General features: G+C 34.1%; 1 protein-coding gene across 4 annotated transcripts; it reads right to left on the bottom strand.

The window, feature by feature from the left end:
• Window positions 1–4165: 4165 nt before the first annotated feature.
• Window positions 4166–18148, bottom strand: LOC141484214 (uncharacterized). 4 transcript variants are annotated; one of them, XR_012466530.1, is made up of 4 exons: window positions 17549–18148; window positions 10292–12464; window positions 9710–9847; window positions 4166–9496 (listed from the first exon to the last, which is right to left on the bottom strand). XR_012466530.1 is itself a non-coding variant. In XM_074179297.1 (4 exons), the coding sequence occupies exons 2-4, from the start codon at window positions 11406–11408 to the stop codon at window positions 9267–9269; spliced, it is 1485 nt and encodes a 494-aa protein (XP_074035398.1). In that variant the 5' UTR covers window positions 11409–12464; window positions 17549–18142; the 3' UTR covers window positions 4166–9266. The 4 variants fall into 4 exon arrangements, 3 of the variants coding, with proteins under 3 accessions (XP_074035398.1, XP_074035397.1, XP_074035399.1); XM_074179297.1 differs by having other exon boundaries at window positions 17549–18142; XM_074179296.1 differs by lacking the exon at window positions 17549–18148 and having other exon boundaries at window positions 10292–12648.
• Window positions 18149–19601: the final 1453 nt, after the last annotated feature.

Raw genomic sequence — 19601 nt, 5'->3', positions numbered from 1 at the left:
CCATGGAGGCTGTAGCATTAGGCAAACGCGGAAGTGGAATATATCTCAAACCATACTGTAAAGGTTTAGGACTATATTTAAAACCATACAAAGCCACAAACAAAACAAAAAACTAATTGAACCCCTACCTCAGAGGCCTCTTACTGATCTCGATCTCAGTTATTATGCACAAAAAATGAAAATTCCACATTTTCGTGGTGTTTTTATGCGTGACAGATTACCATCTTCAGGTCCAAAACAAAACGAGACAGCTATTGTTAATTTAGATGGAATAAATGGACCAGGAACACATTGGGTGGCATATAAAAAATGTGGAAAAGAAGTCACATATTTCGATAGTTTTGGAGATCTACCCCCACCATTGGAATTGACTCGATTCTTTCGAAAATGTTCGAATGTAAAAATCAAATATAACTATGATCGTCAACAGAAATTTAATACAGTTCTCTGTGGTCACTTGTGCTTACAGTTTCTCTCTGAATAATTTTCCAAATAAAAATGGATTCAACACCAAAACTGGATCGGGAGGCTATCAAGGGAATGGGGTTTTCACTTAGAATGTTTTCAAAATATGGTACCTTGAAAAAAATGGATAAAGTGATGCTTGCAAATATGCCCAAGGAAGTGATACTTGCATGTGTTGCACATGAGATTGCATATGTTTGGGAAAAGTTACCTAAGCATCTACAAGATGACATCGATATAATGAAACATAGATATTGTTATGAGCACCACCCCGATCAAAATTCAGATTCGGATGTTAATGATGGTCCCATACCTCGAAAATCTATGTGTTGTATTTGTAATATAGAGGATGTGAATATTAATATCAATAAAAATGATACTTATTGCAATACAACACCTTCCAAAAAGTGTAAATTGTCTCAAATGTGCTGTTGCTGTGTACAATAATAAATTGAAATGTGTTTCAAAATATTCATCAGTCATGTCACGAAAGTTCGAGCTAAAAGCTGTCGGGACAAGTGTCTTGAGTGCAGATTTTTTTCCACCAATTGAATTGGATAGGAACAGTCGTTATGGATTAGGACTTTTGGGATTCTATGAATGCAATACAATCAATAATATAACTGAAGCTAATAATTTAGTTAGTTTTAGAATCAGTAATGACAACTCATCGATACCCCAAAAGTTGACAATTGAAATTCCATGTGGTGCTTACGAAATAGAAGAGATCAATGCCGTCATACAGAAACGTATCATGTTCAGATTGATTCATGATAAAAAACCAAATGATGCCGTTGCAGAAGATATTTTCTATCTACACGCCAATAATAGTACATTCAAATGAGAAATGCGATCCAAATATGAAATTGATCTGACACATCCAAATTCTATAGCAGAAATGATGGGATTCGCTCATGGAATATTTCCACCAAATCAGATACATGAATCATCATTACCAATAAACATTACAACTGTGAGACTTATCCGCTTAGATTGCAATATAATATCTGGTTCATATATAAATGGTGAAGAATCTCACATTCTTTTCTCATTCGATATTGATGTTGAACCTGGCTACAATCTTACTAAAGAACCACACAGTATTATATATATGCCTGTCAGTCCAGAAGGTCGTCAATTGATTCACAACATTACAGTGCGTATTTTGGATGAAAAAAATAACCTTATCGATTTTGGAAGTGAAGAAGAGATTTTCATTATTTTGGAATTGAAGAAAATCGATTAACTGTTGTTATGGGTTTCATTTATAATAGACAAAATCGCATTGAACAATCCCAAACGAGTTGCACTATCAAAAAGAAAGGTGTGCATAAAAAGAAAAGTGTGCATAAAAAGAAGCTCATTCCACAAGTGTATGCTAAACAGTTAGCACAAAACGCTCTGTCTGTGAGTGGTCTTAAATTTTTGGAATCGATTGGATTGAAAGTGAGAAAATAACAATGGTGCTCGAAACAAACAGTGAAAAGTTGAATATATTCAATGAACCAGTGCTCGATCATTCTCTCATAAGTTTACATGAGCACACATATAAGGCCCTATGGATCACCGCTATTCTGGAATTCGGATGAAATCAGAATTGCAATCAATAATCAAGATGTTATACTAGATATTGCCGACAGCTTCATTTACATAGAAGGTAAATTCACCCCCAAAGATGTAGCGAAAACATGTTATCTCTCGAATAATGCAATTGCATTTCTCTTTGACGAAATTCGTTATGAAATGGGTGGTGAACAAGTGGCTGTTGTTAGAAAACCTGGGATAACATCTACAATGAAAACCATGATATCATTTGGACAATCTCATGCTAACACATTAGTGACATCTGGTTGGGGACTTTCACAATTGAAGCAAGATATCTTGGATACAAACAGTCATGTTTTTAGTGGAAAACTACCACTGAAATATTTGATGGGTTTTGCTGAAGATTGCAACAAAAATATCTTGAATGCCAAACAGGAAATGATTTTGATTATCGCTCGATCATTCAAACACTCATATATAGGTGAGGTTGATGCTGATTTGGAAATAAATAAAATCGAATGGAAAATAAGACATATTTTACCAGATGATAAACACAAGCTCAAACTTTTGAGTAGAATTTACAAAAGCGGTCTGAATGCCAAAATCAAGTTGGCGTATCGTATGTGGGACCTCTATGAACTACCATCATTACGTGGGACTTCTTCAGACATATGGGCCATCAAAACAACTAATGCATTGGAAACTCCTCGTTTTGTCATCATCGCATTCCAAAGTACTACCACATCTGAAAATAGAACACAGGATATTACAAAATTCACAACTGCTGATATCAATAGTATTCGAGTATACTTGAATTCTGAAGTTTATCCATATGAGCGTTGGAATTTGTATTTCGATAAAAAAACTTGATGCTCCTGCTTATTATGCTTTTGAGAGTTTCCAGCGAAGTTATTATGATAAAGATATGAGTGAACCTCTGATGGATATTGGACAATTTAGAGAGAATCCACTATTCGTCATCGATTGTTCCCATCAACCGAATGCAACAAAATCATCAACTATTGATATAAAGATTGAGTTTGAGACGAGGAAGACCAAGTTTCCAGACAACACTAAAGTATATGCATTAATTTTGCATGATACAGTTTTAACATACAATGCATTGGATGGTTCAGTTCATAGCAGACATTGACACTTTTTTTTATTTGTAACTGACTTATATCATGTATTGTATTTTTTTTTCATAATTCATATATATATATATATATATATATATATATATATATATATATATATATATATATATATATATATATATATACAAATATGAAAGTTATTGAGTGTCTTGATATAGAAACAGAAGTTAATATTGGACATAGCACTCATGAAAGTGGCAAACCATAGACACGTGTTTCGGGCTTTTGGCCCATCATCAGTATGGTGCAGCCAAGTGTAAGGATGGGCAACACTTGGTTACCAAAAGATAGAAATACAAATGCACGGAGCCACCAACAGGAGCCAACCGCACATTTGTGGTTTCAGTTGATAGATCTCGTGTTCACAACACGTGTCTATGGTTTGCCACTTTCATGAGTGCTATGTCCAATATTAACTTCTGTTTCTATATCAAGACACTCAATAACTTTCATATTTGTATAATTTCCTGGACCCGGATGTCACGCAGGTAGCTATAGCTGCCTCCGTGGTGATTTTGATAGTTTTCTTGTGAACACGAGATCTATCAACTGAAACCACAAATGTGCGGTTGGCTCCTGTTGGTGGCTCCGTGCATTTGTATTTCTATCTTTTGGTAACCAAGTGTTGCCCATCCTTACACTTGGCTGCACCATACTGATGATGGGCCAAAAGCCCGAAACACGTGTCTATGGTTTGCCACTTTCATGAGTGCTATGTCCAATATTAACTTCTGTTTCTATATATATATATATATATATATATATATATATATCATATTTATTGTTTTGTAATCATTTTCTATTGTATTTAATGGGGTTTAAATAAATAAAACATGAAAATAATACAAAGATTTTTATTTGACATTATTTATGATTTACAGGAACATACAGACTATCTAAAATAACTTCTTCCTCATAATCATCATCTTTATATGATGGAACTGAAATCGAATAAAAAAAAACAATAAGCAACCTTCAATTTTTCAGTGATATAATACTCACATTCCCATTTTACTTGTAGTTACAAAGTGAGTGTATTCAATTGAGTTAGTAATGTTTATATTTCCATATAATTATCATCTAATATATGAATATTAATAAAACAATAAGAAATTCATTATAATTACTATTATTATTCAATCATATTGAATTTGACTAGAGTTAGCGTTTTCACACCAAAAAACTTTGTAAGCTATGACCTAAAGAAATTCACTATAAAATATTACTATTATTATTCAATCATATTGAATTTGACTAGGGATCGCGTTTTCATGCCAGCAAAACTTTGTTGGCTCTGTCCTAAATACATCATCGTATATTTACCACCTGATGAGTTGATACAAGATATATCGTCATCACTGAATTGCAACGAAATACGTTTTGGTAGCCATGTTTTAAATAATTTATCATTGCTCACATCTTGCAAAGTTAATAAAATTGATTTACCAAATCGTGTAGAATAAGTTGACATATTTTTAATTATGTACACTTCATCAATTGGCAATGATGATAAGGCTTTTTGCTCTAGTATTTCAACCTCCTGTACAATCAAATTATTAATTTTATTCAAGTCTACTTTTGAAACGGACATGATGAAAATATATATGAAAATATAAACAATTTCCAACAGACAAATACACTCACCGTCTTCCTTCTATTACGAACTGAATAACACTCTATCAATTGCTAACTGCTGAAGATATATTCGTCTACTGATTTCATAGTGTGCCAGGCATTTCTTTTATATTAAACAGTGCGAGTCACCCCCACCATGAAACCGTGAAAGGTTCACATTGCTAGTTGCTATCCACTAGAGATGCCTGACGTCACAGCCAAGCCCATCTCCCAAATTGATGCGATAACAGTTGCCGGTACGAGCAAGCAGTGCTCGTTGCGCTCTCGGAGAGGGTAGACGTTAGGCAGACGGTCCTCGGCTGCCGTGGTGTCACCATCGATAGCGGGGCTAGAGCGATGCGTTACGTCACAACCTTCATCGCTTCGGGAGAGGTGAGGGCAGACCGATGAATACCCATTACTCTGCCACACGTCGTGGAGTGAACATGTCGCTCTCTAGCCGTTGAACAGTTATTGCTGTGACGTCACAACACGACTAACTTGGTGGGGTCGCATCGATGGAACATTCATTACTTGGAGGAACTTCGAAATATGCAGATATGCAGTGTGTGTGCACACACACACACACACGCGCACGCGCGCGCACGCACGCACGCACGCACACACATATACACACACACACACACACACACACACACACACACACACACACACACACACACACACACACGTGCCGCAATATTAATGGCAACGCATGCAATATCCCCAATTGTGGCATATCTTAATTATTTTCCTATATTTATGCCGTCTGCCGAGCTAAATGTGTGCCTATAAGAAATACTCATTTACACCCACTATATATGAAGATATGACGATTATATACTTATGGCATCTGTCGCCACAAATATTATGTGAATAGAAAAGTGTTTCATTGTTGCCACTATTATTGCTACACCTGAATAGTGTGTACTTGAGTTACCATAAATATTATTATCTTGTAAGTGTGTTAATAGCGATGTTGCCATTTCTGTTAACTTCCATGCTGTATTTTGAAAATTGAAAAACTATATGACCAGTAAATATTTCAAGGTTCCCCCAACTTTTTTTGAAATCTGAAGACATCTTCCGTGTCAATTCTACAAACTTGTTTCAAGCGATTCAAGTCGGGAATTTCAGTGATGTCTTACTCGTAATCAATGTGAATTATCTTGTGGAAGTGTTTGTTATAGGTGGAATTTTCAACTAATCATCCCCATCTAGGTGAATCTTTTATTCATAAAGTATTAATTTAATATTTGCTTTTCCTATTTACTGAGTTTTTGAATTCTGTGGATATAAGATGACGTATTTCGTATTATAAACAAACTTATACAGAGGAAGCTATCCGAAGATGGGAACCTGGAAGGTTCCCTTGCCTTTAGAAGTAATCATGAAACTGCTGGGATGCTGTGTACGGAACTGCTATTCTTAACTGTGGAACAAATTATCTATCCAAGATGAGGCATGCCAATGGTATAGTCACTTTCACCAGTCATAGCCAACATATATATGGAGTGGTTAAGGACTCGAATTGACGACACCTTCATAGTATGGAACCATGGAAATACAGAACTAAACATCTTTCTGAAGCATATCAACAGCGTGAAACCTTCCATCGCCTTCACGATGGAAAAAGAACTCCATAACGAATTGCCATCCTTGGACGTATTAGTAAAGGGGACCGACAAGTAGGAAACATCTGTATATCGGAAACCCACCCACATGGTTACAGTATGTGAATCACAAATCCAACCACCATCAATCTACCAAGAGAGGAATCATAAGGACTCTAATGAATCGTGTTTTCGGACTCTGCAATGCAAATGATGGTCTCGAGAAAGAACTAGACATCATCAAAAAAGATTTAGAACGGAATGGTTACTCCAGAGTGATGATGAAAATGATGAAACAGACGTTGGCTAGGTGGCAGCAAGAGGTTCACAAGTAAGAGAAGCCGTCACAACCAGTGCTTGCCATTCCCTACATCAGAGTATTGTCGGAAAGGATAAGGAGAATTGGGTCCAAGAACAACTTCACATCCGGAAACACCATCCATAGCAACCTCACAAAAACTAGGCCACCAAACGCAGATTGTGACTCCAAGAATTGCACCTATCGGAAATCCTGTGAGTGCGGCAAATCCTATATCGCTATATCGGTGAAATCAAGAGGTCATTGAAAGTACGCTTTGCCGAACACAAGAGAAACACACAATGAAGAGAAACCAGCAAACCGGAAATATCAGAGCATGTTTGGACTCATCAACACAACATCAAGTGGTCCGAAGCCGTAGTCATTCACAGTAAAAAACATTGGTACAGGAGAAAGTTAAAAGAAGCTGCATATATGTTGTCAAACGATACATTCAGCCAAGCTTGCGTCGAGATACACAACGTATGGAAACTTCTAATGAAGTGGAACAATCAACTTCCACTAAACGTCCAACTCCCCACTAAACCCATGAGCGGTGAAAGTGAAAGGCGCTCGAATGACGTATAAATAATCATCTCTTGAAGGAATAGTTCAGTCATCACTCGAAGACAATTGTGCATACTAACAATCGAAACGTCGTGAAGTAACTCGATTTGAAATCTTTTAATTTTCAGCTATTATTATTATTGTAACGTTTTGTTTTTATTGAATTTCCATATCACGTTTTATTGCTATATGTAATTATTATTTGAGCTATTGTAATTTGCTATTGTAATTACTAATTTTCATAATTTTTTGTAGACAGATTTCGAATCTGTTAACAACATATTAGACAATGGAAGTCCAACATTCAAACTTATTTAGTTATTTCAAAATACTAGAAATATTTATTGCTCACATATACCACATATCGTGAAGCAAGGAAAAAATCAATACCAAAATATTTCAAAGAATATTTGAAAATTATTGACGAACATAATTATTACTTTTATCAAACAAAAACTCTAGTTGGCTGAACCACCGTTATATTGCTGAATAATCAACAACCTGCCACAGGCTCAATGATAAATAACTTGATCCATAGGCTTTCAAAGGTGTCAACTCTTATACTGTTACTAATATTTTAATTTAGACTAAAGTGAAATATTTTAATCTTGCAAGGGAGTAAAAACAACCATAATTGGATGTCCTGGGGTAACATTTTTTATTCACTAATAGGTACGTTGTTATGGTAAGTTATGTAATCAGCAAGCTCATTTTTGTTTCATGATTCTTCCATTCGTTATTAATTTTTTTCCTTTCACATATCGCTCTTCTACGGAAAAAAAAGATATGGGAAGTGACATAATTATGTTTGTTATTAACAGTTATATCCTGATATGATATCTTGGTATGAAAAGAAAATCAGTTCTGAACAATGTTGAATCACTGACATCTTTTCATTAAGTACGAATAATAGAGATTTTCATGAGAAAAAATAGGAAATTCGTCTTCAATAACGCAAAAGGGCTCCTTAATGCTGAGTTCAATGACTGTTCGAATTCAAAATAATCACCTACAAGACTAGAAGCTCTTCATGTAAAAGTTAGTATTATCATTTCTTTAAAAAGTGGTATGTTATTGTTGAAATACTTTCACACGTAAAGTATACATTTTTTGATAATTTTGAAATTTTCAATTATTGCTATATAATAATCAGTTTGAAACTATCATAATTTTTTTTTTATAATTGTAGTCAAATAATAATTTCTGCACTGAGTAGAAAAATTTGACACATTTTTTTTCTAGGTGAAATGATAATAATTGGCAGGTTTGAATTATGTTTGAAAATGATGTCACTTTCTCTAGAATACATTCTCACAATTTCAAAAATTGGCCCTTCAAGTGCTAAAATTATGTACTTAAAAAAAGCATAGCTGTGGTACATGTTTCAGTAATCTATCGGATCAACAATATTATTCAATATATAGAATCACAGATACATTGAACCATTTTAACATTTTGTGTCATGTAAAATTGTTACGTATCCTACCCTGATATTTTGCTATAACATCAAAATAACATAAATGTCACAGTTACATATGATGCAATGTAACATAGAACGTTGTAGTGTAACTGATATGTAGAAATTCTGCGAAAAACTTTAAGATAATAACATAACCTAAAAAATAGTTGAGACCAGAGTGTACGACTGCTATTGATATTACTAGGTGTAGTTTACTACCATATAATACATGCCTGAAACAGATAACGTATAGTGAGACATGTGTTGCGGTTTTTGAAGCTGTTTCGTGAAAATCTCACATTAAGGTGTTTTTCAGTAGTAAAACACATTAAATTACCATCCTTTATCAATACGATTGAAAACGATTTAGATGTTTCTTAACAGGTCAATAAATATGCAAAGGTTGAGACTTGTTACATTTTATATTTCAGTTTGTAAAAATGTTTTATAATCCGTTCCATATTTTTAGAGAATTCAAATGATGTCAAAGGTTATGAACAGGAATCAAAGTAGAAAAATTATTTTCAAATAATCTTAATTTTTTTTTATTAACTTCCCTTTGAACATTTATTTTTTTGTATTTGGTTTTTGATAAGATATTTAATTTTCTTCCAATCTCGGGATTTCAGCACAGGATGCTCCTCTATACATTTTACACACTGTGATTTTCCTGGTACGATAGATTTTTTAATATTCATTCGAAAAAATTCTACAACAGCTTCTTTTTCTTCTTGACTCCAAACTTTATGAGCAACATGAGCTTTCTTCTTTGCTGAAACTAATGATAATGTATAAGTTGAAGTCAAAATTCAAGTCTGCAGCTAAATGACACCTAAATACTGAGTATTCCATTCAATATTTTTTGGCCTATGAACTTATACCAAGGTAGTTTGAACCCTAATATACGTTAAATTTAATGATTTTCTGTAAGATCTTTTAGAAAATGTATAAAATATTAATTTTGAGAACACTTTTGATGAGGTTGAAATACCTTTTGTTTTTTTGAAAACATAATCTTTTTTTTCTTGAATTCCATCATCTGGTTCTTTTACTATCTGTCTATCAAATTCATTTTCTTTCACTTCGTTATCATCAGTTTCTTTTTCATCATCTTGTAACCCTGGAAGATCTGAAATAAATAATATTTTGTACTGGAACATATTTTTATATTACCTGATTTAGTTTTTCTGCATTTCGACAGTATCTTGTATCAAATGTAACATATGTTCATTATAAAACTTCATCAATTAACCTATTCTAAGGAAAGAAAGATATTGCTATTGATCCTGTTTAAATTTGTTAAGAAAATTTATAAAATTTCTCGAAAAAGCATTTTTATAGCATATTAAAGTTGCGATATTTTAATTAGATACCCTACTAAAACAGTTTATTTTACGATTTTCACTATGAACGGTTTTACAAAAACTGCGACACGTATTTCGCTTTCTCAAGCATGAATAATGCTTGAGAAAACTATTTTATAGCGGAACACTTGTTGTGATTTTTGTAAAACCTACTATAGTGAACTGTCAGAATAAAGTTTGGATGATAAAAATATAAGAATTTTGCATACCTTTTATGTCGATTTCGCCAATATTTTTACCAACGAATCTATTTACTTCGCCATTGTCTACGGCCAGTAATAGGCGGCTGACTTTAGTTAACTCTATGGCACTTTCCTGCATTCTATAAAAATTTCGGTGTACTTTAATATCATGCCCCAAATGTCGTGCTAACCAATCGTATTCATTTTCGGTCATATTGAATAATTGACAAACAGTTGCTATATACTTTCTTAGTTTTGTACCTGTTATAATGGATGGATTTTCTAAGTCTACTTCATCACACATTTTTTTCAAACAATCATGTCCTCGAAGATAATTTACTGAATCATTTGATCGAGCGAAAACATATTTATTATGAAAAGATATTTTACATTCAACTCTGTGTCTAATTAAAATATCTATACATTCTTTCAAGATAGAAGAAAGAATAACAGGTACTTTTCGCCCTCGTTTTCCTTCTATTTCGACTATAACCAAATGTTCTGCTAACTTTTGTTCTATAGGCGTTAATGACAATTTAATTTCTTCAGTATTTTGTTCTTTCCACGATGGTCTAGAAATATAGTCACTCATTTTCATTCGAGCCGCTTCGCCAGATCTTCGTTTATTAAAAAGAATGATTCTTGCCAAAACCAATGTAGCTAATTTTGTCCATGTGGCATTAGATCGATTTCCTTCAAGTTCAAGCTTGGTAGCTAAAATACTTTCATCGATATATTTGCTTACTTTTACCAAGTCATTTGTTAATGGTAACAATTCTGTAGCATTGATTTTTCTGCGATGAAGAGTTGATAATGCATTGGAGGAAATACGTATTGTCCATTCCATATTCATTAAATGAAGGAAAGAGAGCAACGATCGATTTCTTTTCATGTTCCCAGACCTGAGTGCAGTTCCTCTTTCTATTGAAATACACTTTTTCAGTGCATATCCCAATTTCAAAGCTAAACTTGGTGTATGGAAGTCTGGTCGACATGTTTCATCACTATATGGACTCATACTGATACTTTTTGTGGCCTGAATAATGAAATCAAATTTCTCTGGTACTAAAAAGTCGCTCAATGATAGAGAGGAGTTTTTTGATATTTCTCGCAAAGCTATTGTTAATCGCGCCAACTGCCGCATTGTTTGACGAATTAATTCATTTTTGTGTTTTACCAAATTTTTCGAACTGCATTGCACCAAATTTCATAATAAGTATATCAGATTGACAGATGCTACCAACATCATCTGATTTGAACGTTGATAGAATGGCATCAGTAAAATCTTTTGTAAATCCAAAACCATAAATATCAGCCATTATGGCATTGCTTTCCGCAATAACGTGCTTGGAATTGGAATCTACTAATGGTAATTTTTCTTTACAAATAAATTTAAGATGATGCCATATGTGTTTTTTCAATAAAAATCCCAAACAGTTAGGGCAAGGACCATAATCTTTCACTTCAATAAAGTTTATTTCATTTTCTGTTGGACGACGGATTAAAATTAGTTCGCCTTTATTTGTAGCTAAAACATTACAATTATGGTAGAAGTCACCAACTCGAATAATCTCCTTGAAACCATCGCGTCGCTCTTTGGATTTTTTAGGGTAAATCAAGTATTTGCTTACTTCTGTCTCTTTTGAGTGGACTAATTCAAAGTGTCTTGCCATATTAATGAGAATTTTTTCACAAAAGTAACAAACATGAGTTTTGTTCCTTATTCTCTTGCCGTTATTTTTACCCGCTGGGTTTATTTTAACTTCATTTAGTATATTACTTTTTCTATATACATTTTCTGATGAACTATTACTTATTTTCGAAGTTTCATTGGTCACTTTTCGTTTTGTATCAGTTGTATTTTTGTCATCTGTATGAGAACAATCAGGAACATCAATTCCTTCATCCAAGTTTAGGGGATTCATCAATTCATTTTCTTTCGTTTCAAAATATTTACGCATGACATAACTTTTATCAGTTTTATTATCATCTATAACATAGTTTGTTAGTATATGCTCGTTTTCCATGCGTATTGTAACGTCTTGCAAAATTTTAATGTTTTTTGCAGGTAAATTACTAGCGAATCTCTCGTTTTTATTAAGTTTTTCCTTATCGCTGCTTGAATTATCATCAGAGTCTGGAATATACTCACTGCCAGAAGTTTTTGCTTCAGAGTAGTAACTATTCACCAACTCAAACCCTGAGAATAAATTTAAAAATAAATAAGTATTATTAATAAACATAAAGTAACAACAGTTTTGAAAAAATAAGTTTGTGAGTTGAATAGTCTCAATAAAAACAATATATTTAAATAAATGTTTTTATGATATCCTTAATTATCATGAAAGAATTATTGGTATTAATATATAGTATTAATATTTTTCTATTTCTTATTCTTTTAAGTTCCATCACTTATTTTTTTATGAAGTAGATAGCCAAAACAATATGTTGAAATAGCAAGAATTGTCTAAATAAAAAATTATACCACTCTAAATTATCCAAACAAAATTTATAATTTTAATTGTTCCTAAAAAAGTATTATCTGCTCTCATTGATCGAATCAGACACTTCAGTAAAATCAAAATGAAATAAGAATGAAGTTAAATCATTTCAACTGGCTGAATATAAATATCAAGAAACCCAAAATATGGATAGGTTAGGTTAGGTTAGGTTCAAAGTGAGTAGGTCTATTCGACCCTCCACCGCAACCCGCAAGGGTTTATTGTGGCTCACACCTATTCACACTCGGCCAAGAAAACCCAGCTTCCTAACGAAGCCGATTAGTTTGTATTGTGAGTGGTCTTTTAGGTCAGATGGTAAGAGTACGGCTCTGCCGAACTCTAAAGACCTGATTCGGTCCTCAGCGGGGCAGGCACAAAGTATATGCTCTGTTGATGAGGTAGTCGGATAGTCAAGTTGCAAGATTCCCACCTTGATACCCACGACAACCTTCCCATATGAGGGTTTTTGCACGTCAACTACACCTGACGATGCCTTACATTTAGCCGTACAGGGCTTTTTCGCCTCTAAAATATGGATATGGACTAAAACATGGATAACTATTATCTAGAACCATGAATGAACAAGAATCTCTTTAGAAAAATTACACCGGAAACATTTTCACCTGTATCATTGTAGACAATGCTGTATAAGATTGTGCTCTTTTATAAAAATATATTAAACCCCCCCTCTTCCCCTACCACCTATTATGGAATACAAATAATGATATCCGGATTATTCTGTGAAGCATCGTTGGATATTTGAATATGCTTGTTTCTGAGGGCAACAAAATGAGTACAAATATCGTTCTCGCCTATAGTAAATAGTCTATTCTGAGCAAGATATGACTTCAACGCCCTCTAGCATCAAAACTATCTATTTTTGGGGTTTATCACCAAGTTAATTTATATTCACAATAACATGAACTGCACCATATTAAAAATTCAAAAAAAATCAGCGATTTTTTTTGTTTTGTTTTTCTCGGGGGAGCAGAAGAAATCATGAAAAAATGCTGTTTCCCTAATTGGAGCATATTCAAATATCCGACGATGCATTTCAGAATAATCCAGATATATTTTTTTTGCGTTTCATAACAAGTGAAGGAAGGGGGGGGGGGTGGAATGCAACATTAACTACAATGAAACGGATGAAAAAGTTATTCCTGTTTTCGAAAATTAATCATCTATTCTGAGCAAGGGGTGATTTTAACGCCCCCAATCTACAAAACTGTTCATGTTCGGGGTTCATCACCCAATCAATTTCTATTCACAATAACATGAACTGCATCATATTGAAAATTCTGAAAAATCCACCGATTTTTTTGTTTTGTAGGTAACTCTCGGAAAAAGGGGGAATAATCATATGAAAAGTGCTATTTCCCTAATTCAAGCATATCCGACTATGCATTCCAAAGTAATCCAGATATCATTTTTCTGCATTTCATAATAGGTGGTGGGGAAAGAAGGGGGTGAAGAATATTTTTTATCAAAGAGCATAATCATATGCAACATCATTTACAATGAAATAGGTGAAAATGTCGTTCCTGGTTTCGAAAATCAATATTCTATTCTGAGAAAGGGGTGATTTTAATGGACCCTAGAGGCAAAACTGTTCATTTTTTTGGGGTTGGCGAAATGATAAGATTGGTTGAGAATTACATGGACTACATCATATCCACAATTCAAAAAAAATCCATCGACCCGCAAATTCCATAAAGATTTTGCAGGGGCCTTTCCTGCTTTTTCAGATTACTTCTAGTTGCCATATCTACAGGCCGTTGTTTTTATCATGTGGTAACATTGCTATATTCTAAACCGTAACAGATAAGAAGACGATTAAATGGGAAAAATGTAACTGTCAACGGGAACAATACAATGGTCGAAGAAAATTTACGGGGACTCTCACCTTCCTCGAGATATACGGGGAAAAACAAAAATGCTGTTTTTCGATTTTTTCGAATGGAATTGTTATTTCGGAGAATATCATAAAACGTAAAACAAAAATGTTTTTGTATTCGAAATGTACCATGACGATGTAATAATAAATTTTCGATAAAACGTTTCGTGCCAACATGGCCACCATCAACTCTTTTTTTTAATACGGACCTGTCTTTTTTATTACAGATATTAATAAAGCAATAAATTCACAATCTAATGTATCACATTTGAAATTTTTATAGCATTTCATTTGAAATAACTACCATCATCAGCGACAACAATTTTAAATTACGTTCCTGTCGTTATTTTTTTCGTGAATTGTTTCGATTTTATCAAAATATAACTCAAACGACCCAATGAATTCGACAGGTAGGTACCCTAACACAATGGAAATTCGTACTTTTTCGTTTTGAAAATTTTTGTATTGCCGTTATTCTTCTTTCAAGGCTTATTTTTCCCTAATCAATTATAATTCGTAATATTTTTATAATTCTCAATCCTGGAAGTAACGAAAATATCAGTTTTTGGTCAAAATTCAATTGTTGTATATTTTGATATGATCAAATGGCATCTCAATTCATTCACCACGCGTAGGCTTTGATTGGTTTCTATGGCAGAAAATTGAATGTGTTGTTGAAATTTGTTGAGAACTGTCAAACTGAACATATCAAAAATGTATTGAAATGATGAATGGACTGATATGCTATTCAGTTATGCAAAATTAAATAGAAATCCTTTTTGACAAAGAATATATTTGTTGAGCTATACCCGTATCGTCGTATTCCGAACATTCAAATGTTTAGACGATTAGAAAGAAATTTAAGGTACTATGTTGCATTTGACAAAAATAAAACAAGAAAATGTGTGGTTACTGGAAGTTTAAGGAATTAAATGAATATTAGGGATGAGCAAATATTACCACATAAAAATTTACACAGTGAACATTTTTTTTTTAATGTAGGATTGGCCAGAAATTATTTTGATCCAGAACGTTTTTTACAAGAAATTGCCCTCGAAATGGAGATTTCTGTAAAATTCACCATAACTATTTTGAAAAAGGACAAATATGAATGCTACAAGATAAGCAAAATTCATCACTTCAATGAAATGGATTACGGAAGGAGAGTACGATTTGCGAAGTGGTTAATACGTAGAAATAGGGAAGTTGGAAATATTTGTAAAAAACTAATATGGACGGACGAGTCAAAATTTACCAACAATGGTTGGTTCAACAGAAATATCCATTATAGATGGAATAATACAAATGAACGTTGGAAATTGGGAAACCAATTTCCAAGAAAAATTCGAAATAAATGTTTGGTTGGGAATTGTATGAACAAACATCTTTGGCCCTTTCTATTAGGATGATCATTTGAATAGTGAAATGTATCTTCATTTTCTATTCAATGAATTCGATGGCTTCTTAGATGAATTGCCACTGAATATTCGCCATGAAATACAATATTTTCAACAGCATATTTTCATGATGCAGCAATAGTAAGGAAGCATTTAGATGCAATATTCCTAAAAAAATGGATTGGAAACAACAGACCAATTAACTGGCCAGCTCGATATCCGGATTTTAATCCTTTAGAGTTTTTCGTCTGGGGATACATGAAGGATAAAGTTTTTTCAACACCAAGTACAGATATCGACCATCACAAACAAAAAATAAAAGATGCATGTATTAGTATTCTATTCTGCTAGAAAATTGCCAGAGAAATTGTCAGAAATTACCATGAACCTTTGATTTTCCGTATTGGTTTCATTTTTCTGTAAAGTTCATGATAAAATGAATTGTTTTTCTGTTTGATTGTTGTCACTGATGATAGTGGTTATTTCACATGAAATGCTATAAAAATATCAAATGTGGTATACCTTTGGAAAGTACATTCATCGCTTTATCAATATCTGTAATGAAAAAGACCGGTCCGTATTTGAAGAAAAAAGTTGATGGCGGCCACATTGACACGAAACGTTTTATCGAATATTTATTATTAGATCGTCATGGTACACTTCCAATACAATAACATTCTTCTTATAATTTTTTTGATATTCTCCGAAATAACAATTCCATTCGAAAAAAGCGAAAAAAAGCATTTTCGGTTTTCTCCATATAACTCGAGAAGGGCGAGAGTCCCAGTAAATTTTCTTCGACCATTGTATTGTTTCCGATGACAGTTACCTTTTTTCCCATTTTTTCGTCTGGTATCTGTTACTATTCAGAATATAGCAATGTTACCACATAAAAAAAGAAACGGCCTGTATAATAGATTCTCAAATATTCACCAAAAACGAAACTATTTTTTCAGTAAATTATTTGTAATTCCCTCAAAAAGTTTCTAGGTGACATTAAACGTCGAATGACATCATGATCATAATTTTCAATGAATTGACATTCACTAGTCAGCGTGCTTATAGTAAATGAATCCTATAAGTATCTAACAATATAAAAATTTTTAATAAACGAGAAATCTGAAAGAAAGCCACTAATTTTCCATTATGGCCATTCAGAGTTCAATATTTCAACTTTCTCACTTCTATTTTATACCTAGCAACCTACTTAGTCTTTTTAATAATTATAGGAACGTAATAATTTTTTGAACAGTAAAATCCCCAAATCTATGCCAATTTGAAATTGACAAAAAACTTATACTTTGGAAAACGAAATTGATCACAAACTATTGTCACAAACTGATGTTTTCAACACAAAATTTTGGCAAAATGTAATCTCTTACATGAAACCCCACGTTGAAAGAATAAAACCTATTCAATACGAAGTATGTAAATATAACGTAAAAGAAAATATCTAGTATATTTTAAATTATTTTTTCTCAGTCTCACTTACCTTGAATTGCAGCAATTTGTTGTTCTCTGGTAGTGCCTTGTGTTGATTCATGTTTAGGAAGAAAAATCAAATTGTTCTCCGTCCAAGTATCAACTTCAATTTCATTATTTATTTTAGCTAAAGCTATCAGTCTTCGAGATCGCGTGTTCATAATGCACACTTTACTATGGCAACTCATGAACTAATCAAACACCAAACATGTATTAGGTAAATATATTGTCGGTTTTTCGGCAACACTGCATTTCTCATTATAGAGGGCGCTAGAGTACTGCCACGCCCAAGATGCCATAATTGGGGCTGTGTACGCAACATGCTACATCATCATCAGTGGTAACTCACACACATTTATAGTTAAATTCATTAAAATTTCACAATACTCAGAATTCAGTTGAATTTGTTCATAATTTTGTAATTACAATGTATAAGTTGCTCAAAATTGAAAGAAAATATGAATACTTCATAAAATGAGCATGGAAAACGCTCACAGAAATTGTGGCTACGCATGTAAGATGCCACAATTTTTGGAGGTGTTATAATTAAGGATAGTACACACACAAGTTGCCACAAATATGACGAAACACACACACACACACACACACACACACACACACACACACACACACACACACACACACACACACACACACACACACACACACACACACACACACACACACACACACACACACACACACACACACACACACACACACACACACACACACACACACACACACACACACACACACACACACACACACACACACACACACACACACACACACACACACACACACACACACACACACACACACACACACACACACACACACACACACACACACACACACACACACACACACACACACACACACACACACACACACACACACACACACACACACACACACACACACACACACACACACACACACACACACACACACACACACACACACACACACACACACACACACACACACACACACACACACACACACACACACACACACACACACACACACACACACACACACACACACACACACACACACACACACACACACACACACACACACACAAAATGTAATTACATCATTACGTCACACACACACACAAAATCTCATATGAAAAAATTCTAAACGATCCATGCATCAAACCCTTCAAGGTCGCATCGCCTTGATGTTACTAAACAACAATAAAAAAAGCAATTAATACGTCATAGTGGTGGGGGAGGCCGGAATTCGGCTGTATGCATCTACTGACGTAAGAAGATACGTATACCGAGAGTTATTCCATTCGAAGCAAAATCCGGAGGAATTTTACCACTCATACCCATATTTGCAGGTCTTTCAGCTTTGGGTTCATTGGTAGGGGGAGCGAGCGCTATCGCAAAAACTGTGATTGATGCAAAAAATGCCAAAAAGAAACTCGAAGAAGATCAACGTCACAATAAAGCTATAGAACATTTGGGCTCCGGTTTGTACCTACGCAAAACACCTCGAGGATATGGTCTGTTCCTAAAAAACAACATCATCGCAAAGGACGAGGTCTTTATTTGAAAAAGCAGAAAAAAACTGCTTGTGAAGCTACCCCATAAAGCATTATATGATTCGGAAATCAAAAAATGTGCCCTTCAATTGAAAATACCACATTTTCGTGAAGTCTCTATGCGTGATACGTTGCCAACTTGTGGTCCACGCCTGCGATAATGCGCTGTTTTGAACTTGGATTCTCAATTGAATGCAGGCACTCATTGGGTAGCTTACATTAAAAACGGCAATGCCGTACAATATTTTGATAGTTTTGGTAATCTCAAACCTCCAATGGAATTGGTTCGATATTTGGGAAGGGGTACAACGATTACATATAACTGTTATCAATTTCCAGATCTTTAACAAAGCGATTAGAGTATATGAACCGCGAGAACGAATGATCATCGAGAGACGGCAGCGAACAAGGTAGGCGGAGCCTGCGCGCGCTCGCCGCGAACGAATAAATACCGCGCGCCGCGGTCGGAGAAGTCAGAGTTCGACTTCTGCTAGTCAAGTCC

The sequence above is a fragment of the Leptinotarsa decemlineata genome, unplaced genomic scaffold, assembly GCF_025532065.1.
Source record: "Leptinotarsa decemlineata unplaced genomic scaffold, Ldec_3_MD MMD2_tig00005002_RagTag_RagTag, whole genome shotgun sequence".
NCBI lineage: Eukaryota > Metazoa > Arthropoda > Insecta > Coleoptera > Chrysomelidae > Leptinotarsa > Leptinotarsa decemlineata.
This window is presented reverse-complemented; position numbering and strand designations above follow the sequence as displayed.

Excerpts from the sequence above, each read along its gene's own strand:
- LOC141484214 (XM_074179297.1), bottom strand. The coding sequence starts at position 11,408 with ATGCGGCAGTTGGCGCGATTAACAATAGCTTTGCGAGAAATATCAAAA. Across the intron at positions 9,848-10,291 it reads TGGCGAAATCGACATAAAAG|ATCTTCCAGGGTTACAAGAT; the intron begins GTATGCAAAATT and ends TATTTATTTCAG. Across the intron at positions 9,497-9,709 it reads TGTTTTCAAAAAAACAAAAG|TTTCAGCAAAGAAGAAAGCT; the intron begins GTATTTCAACCT and ends CATTATCATTAG.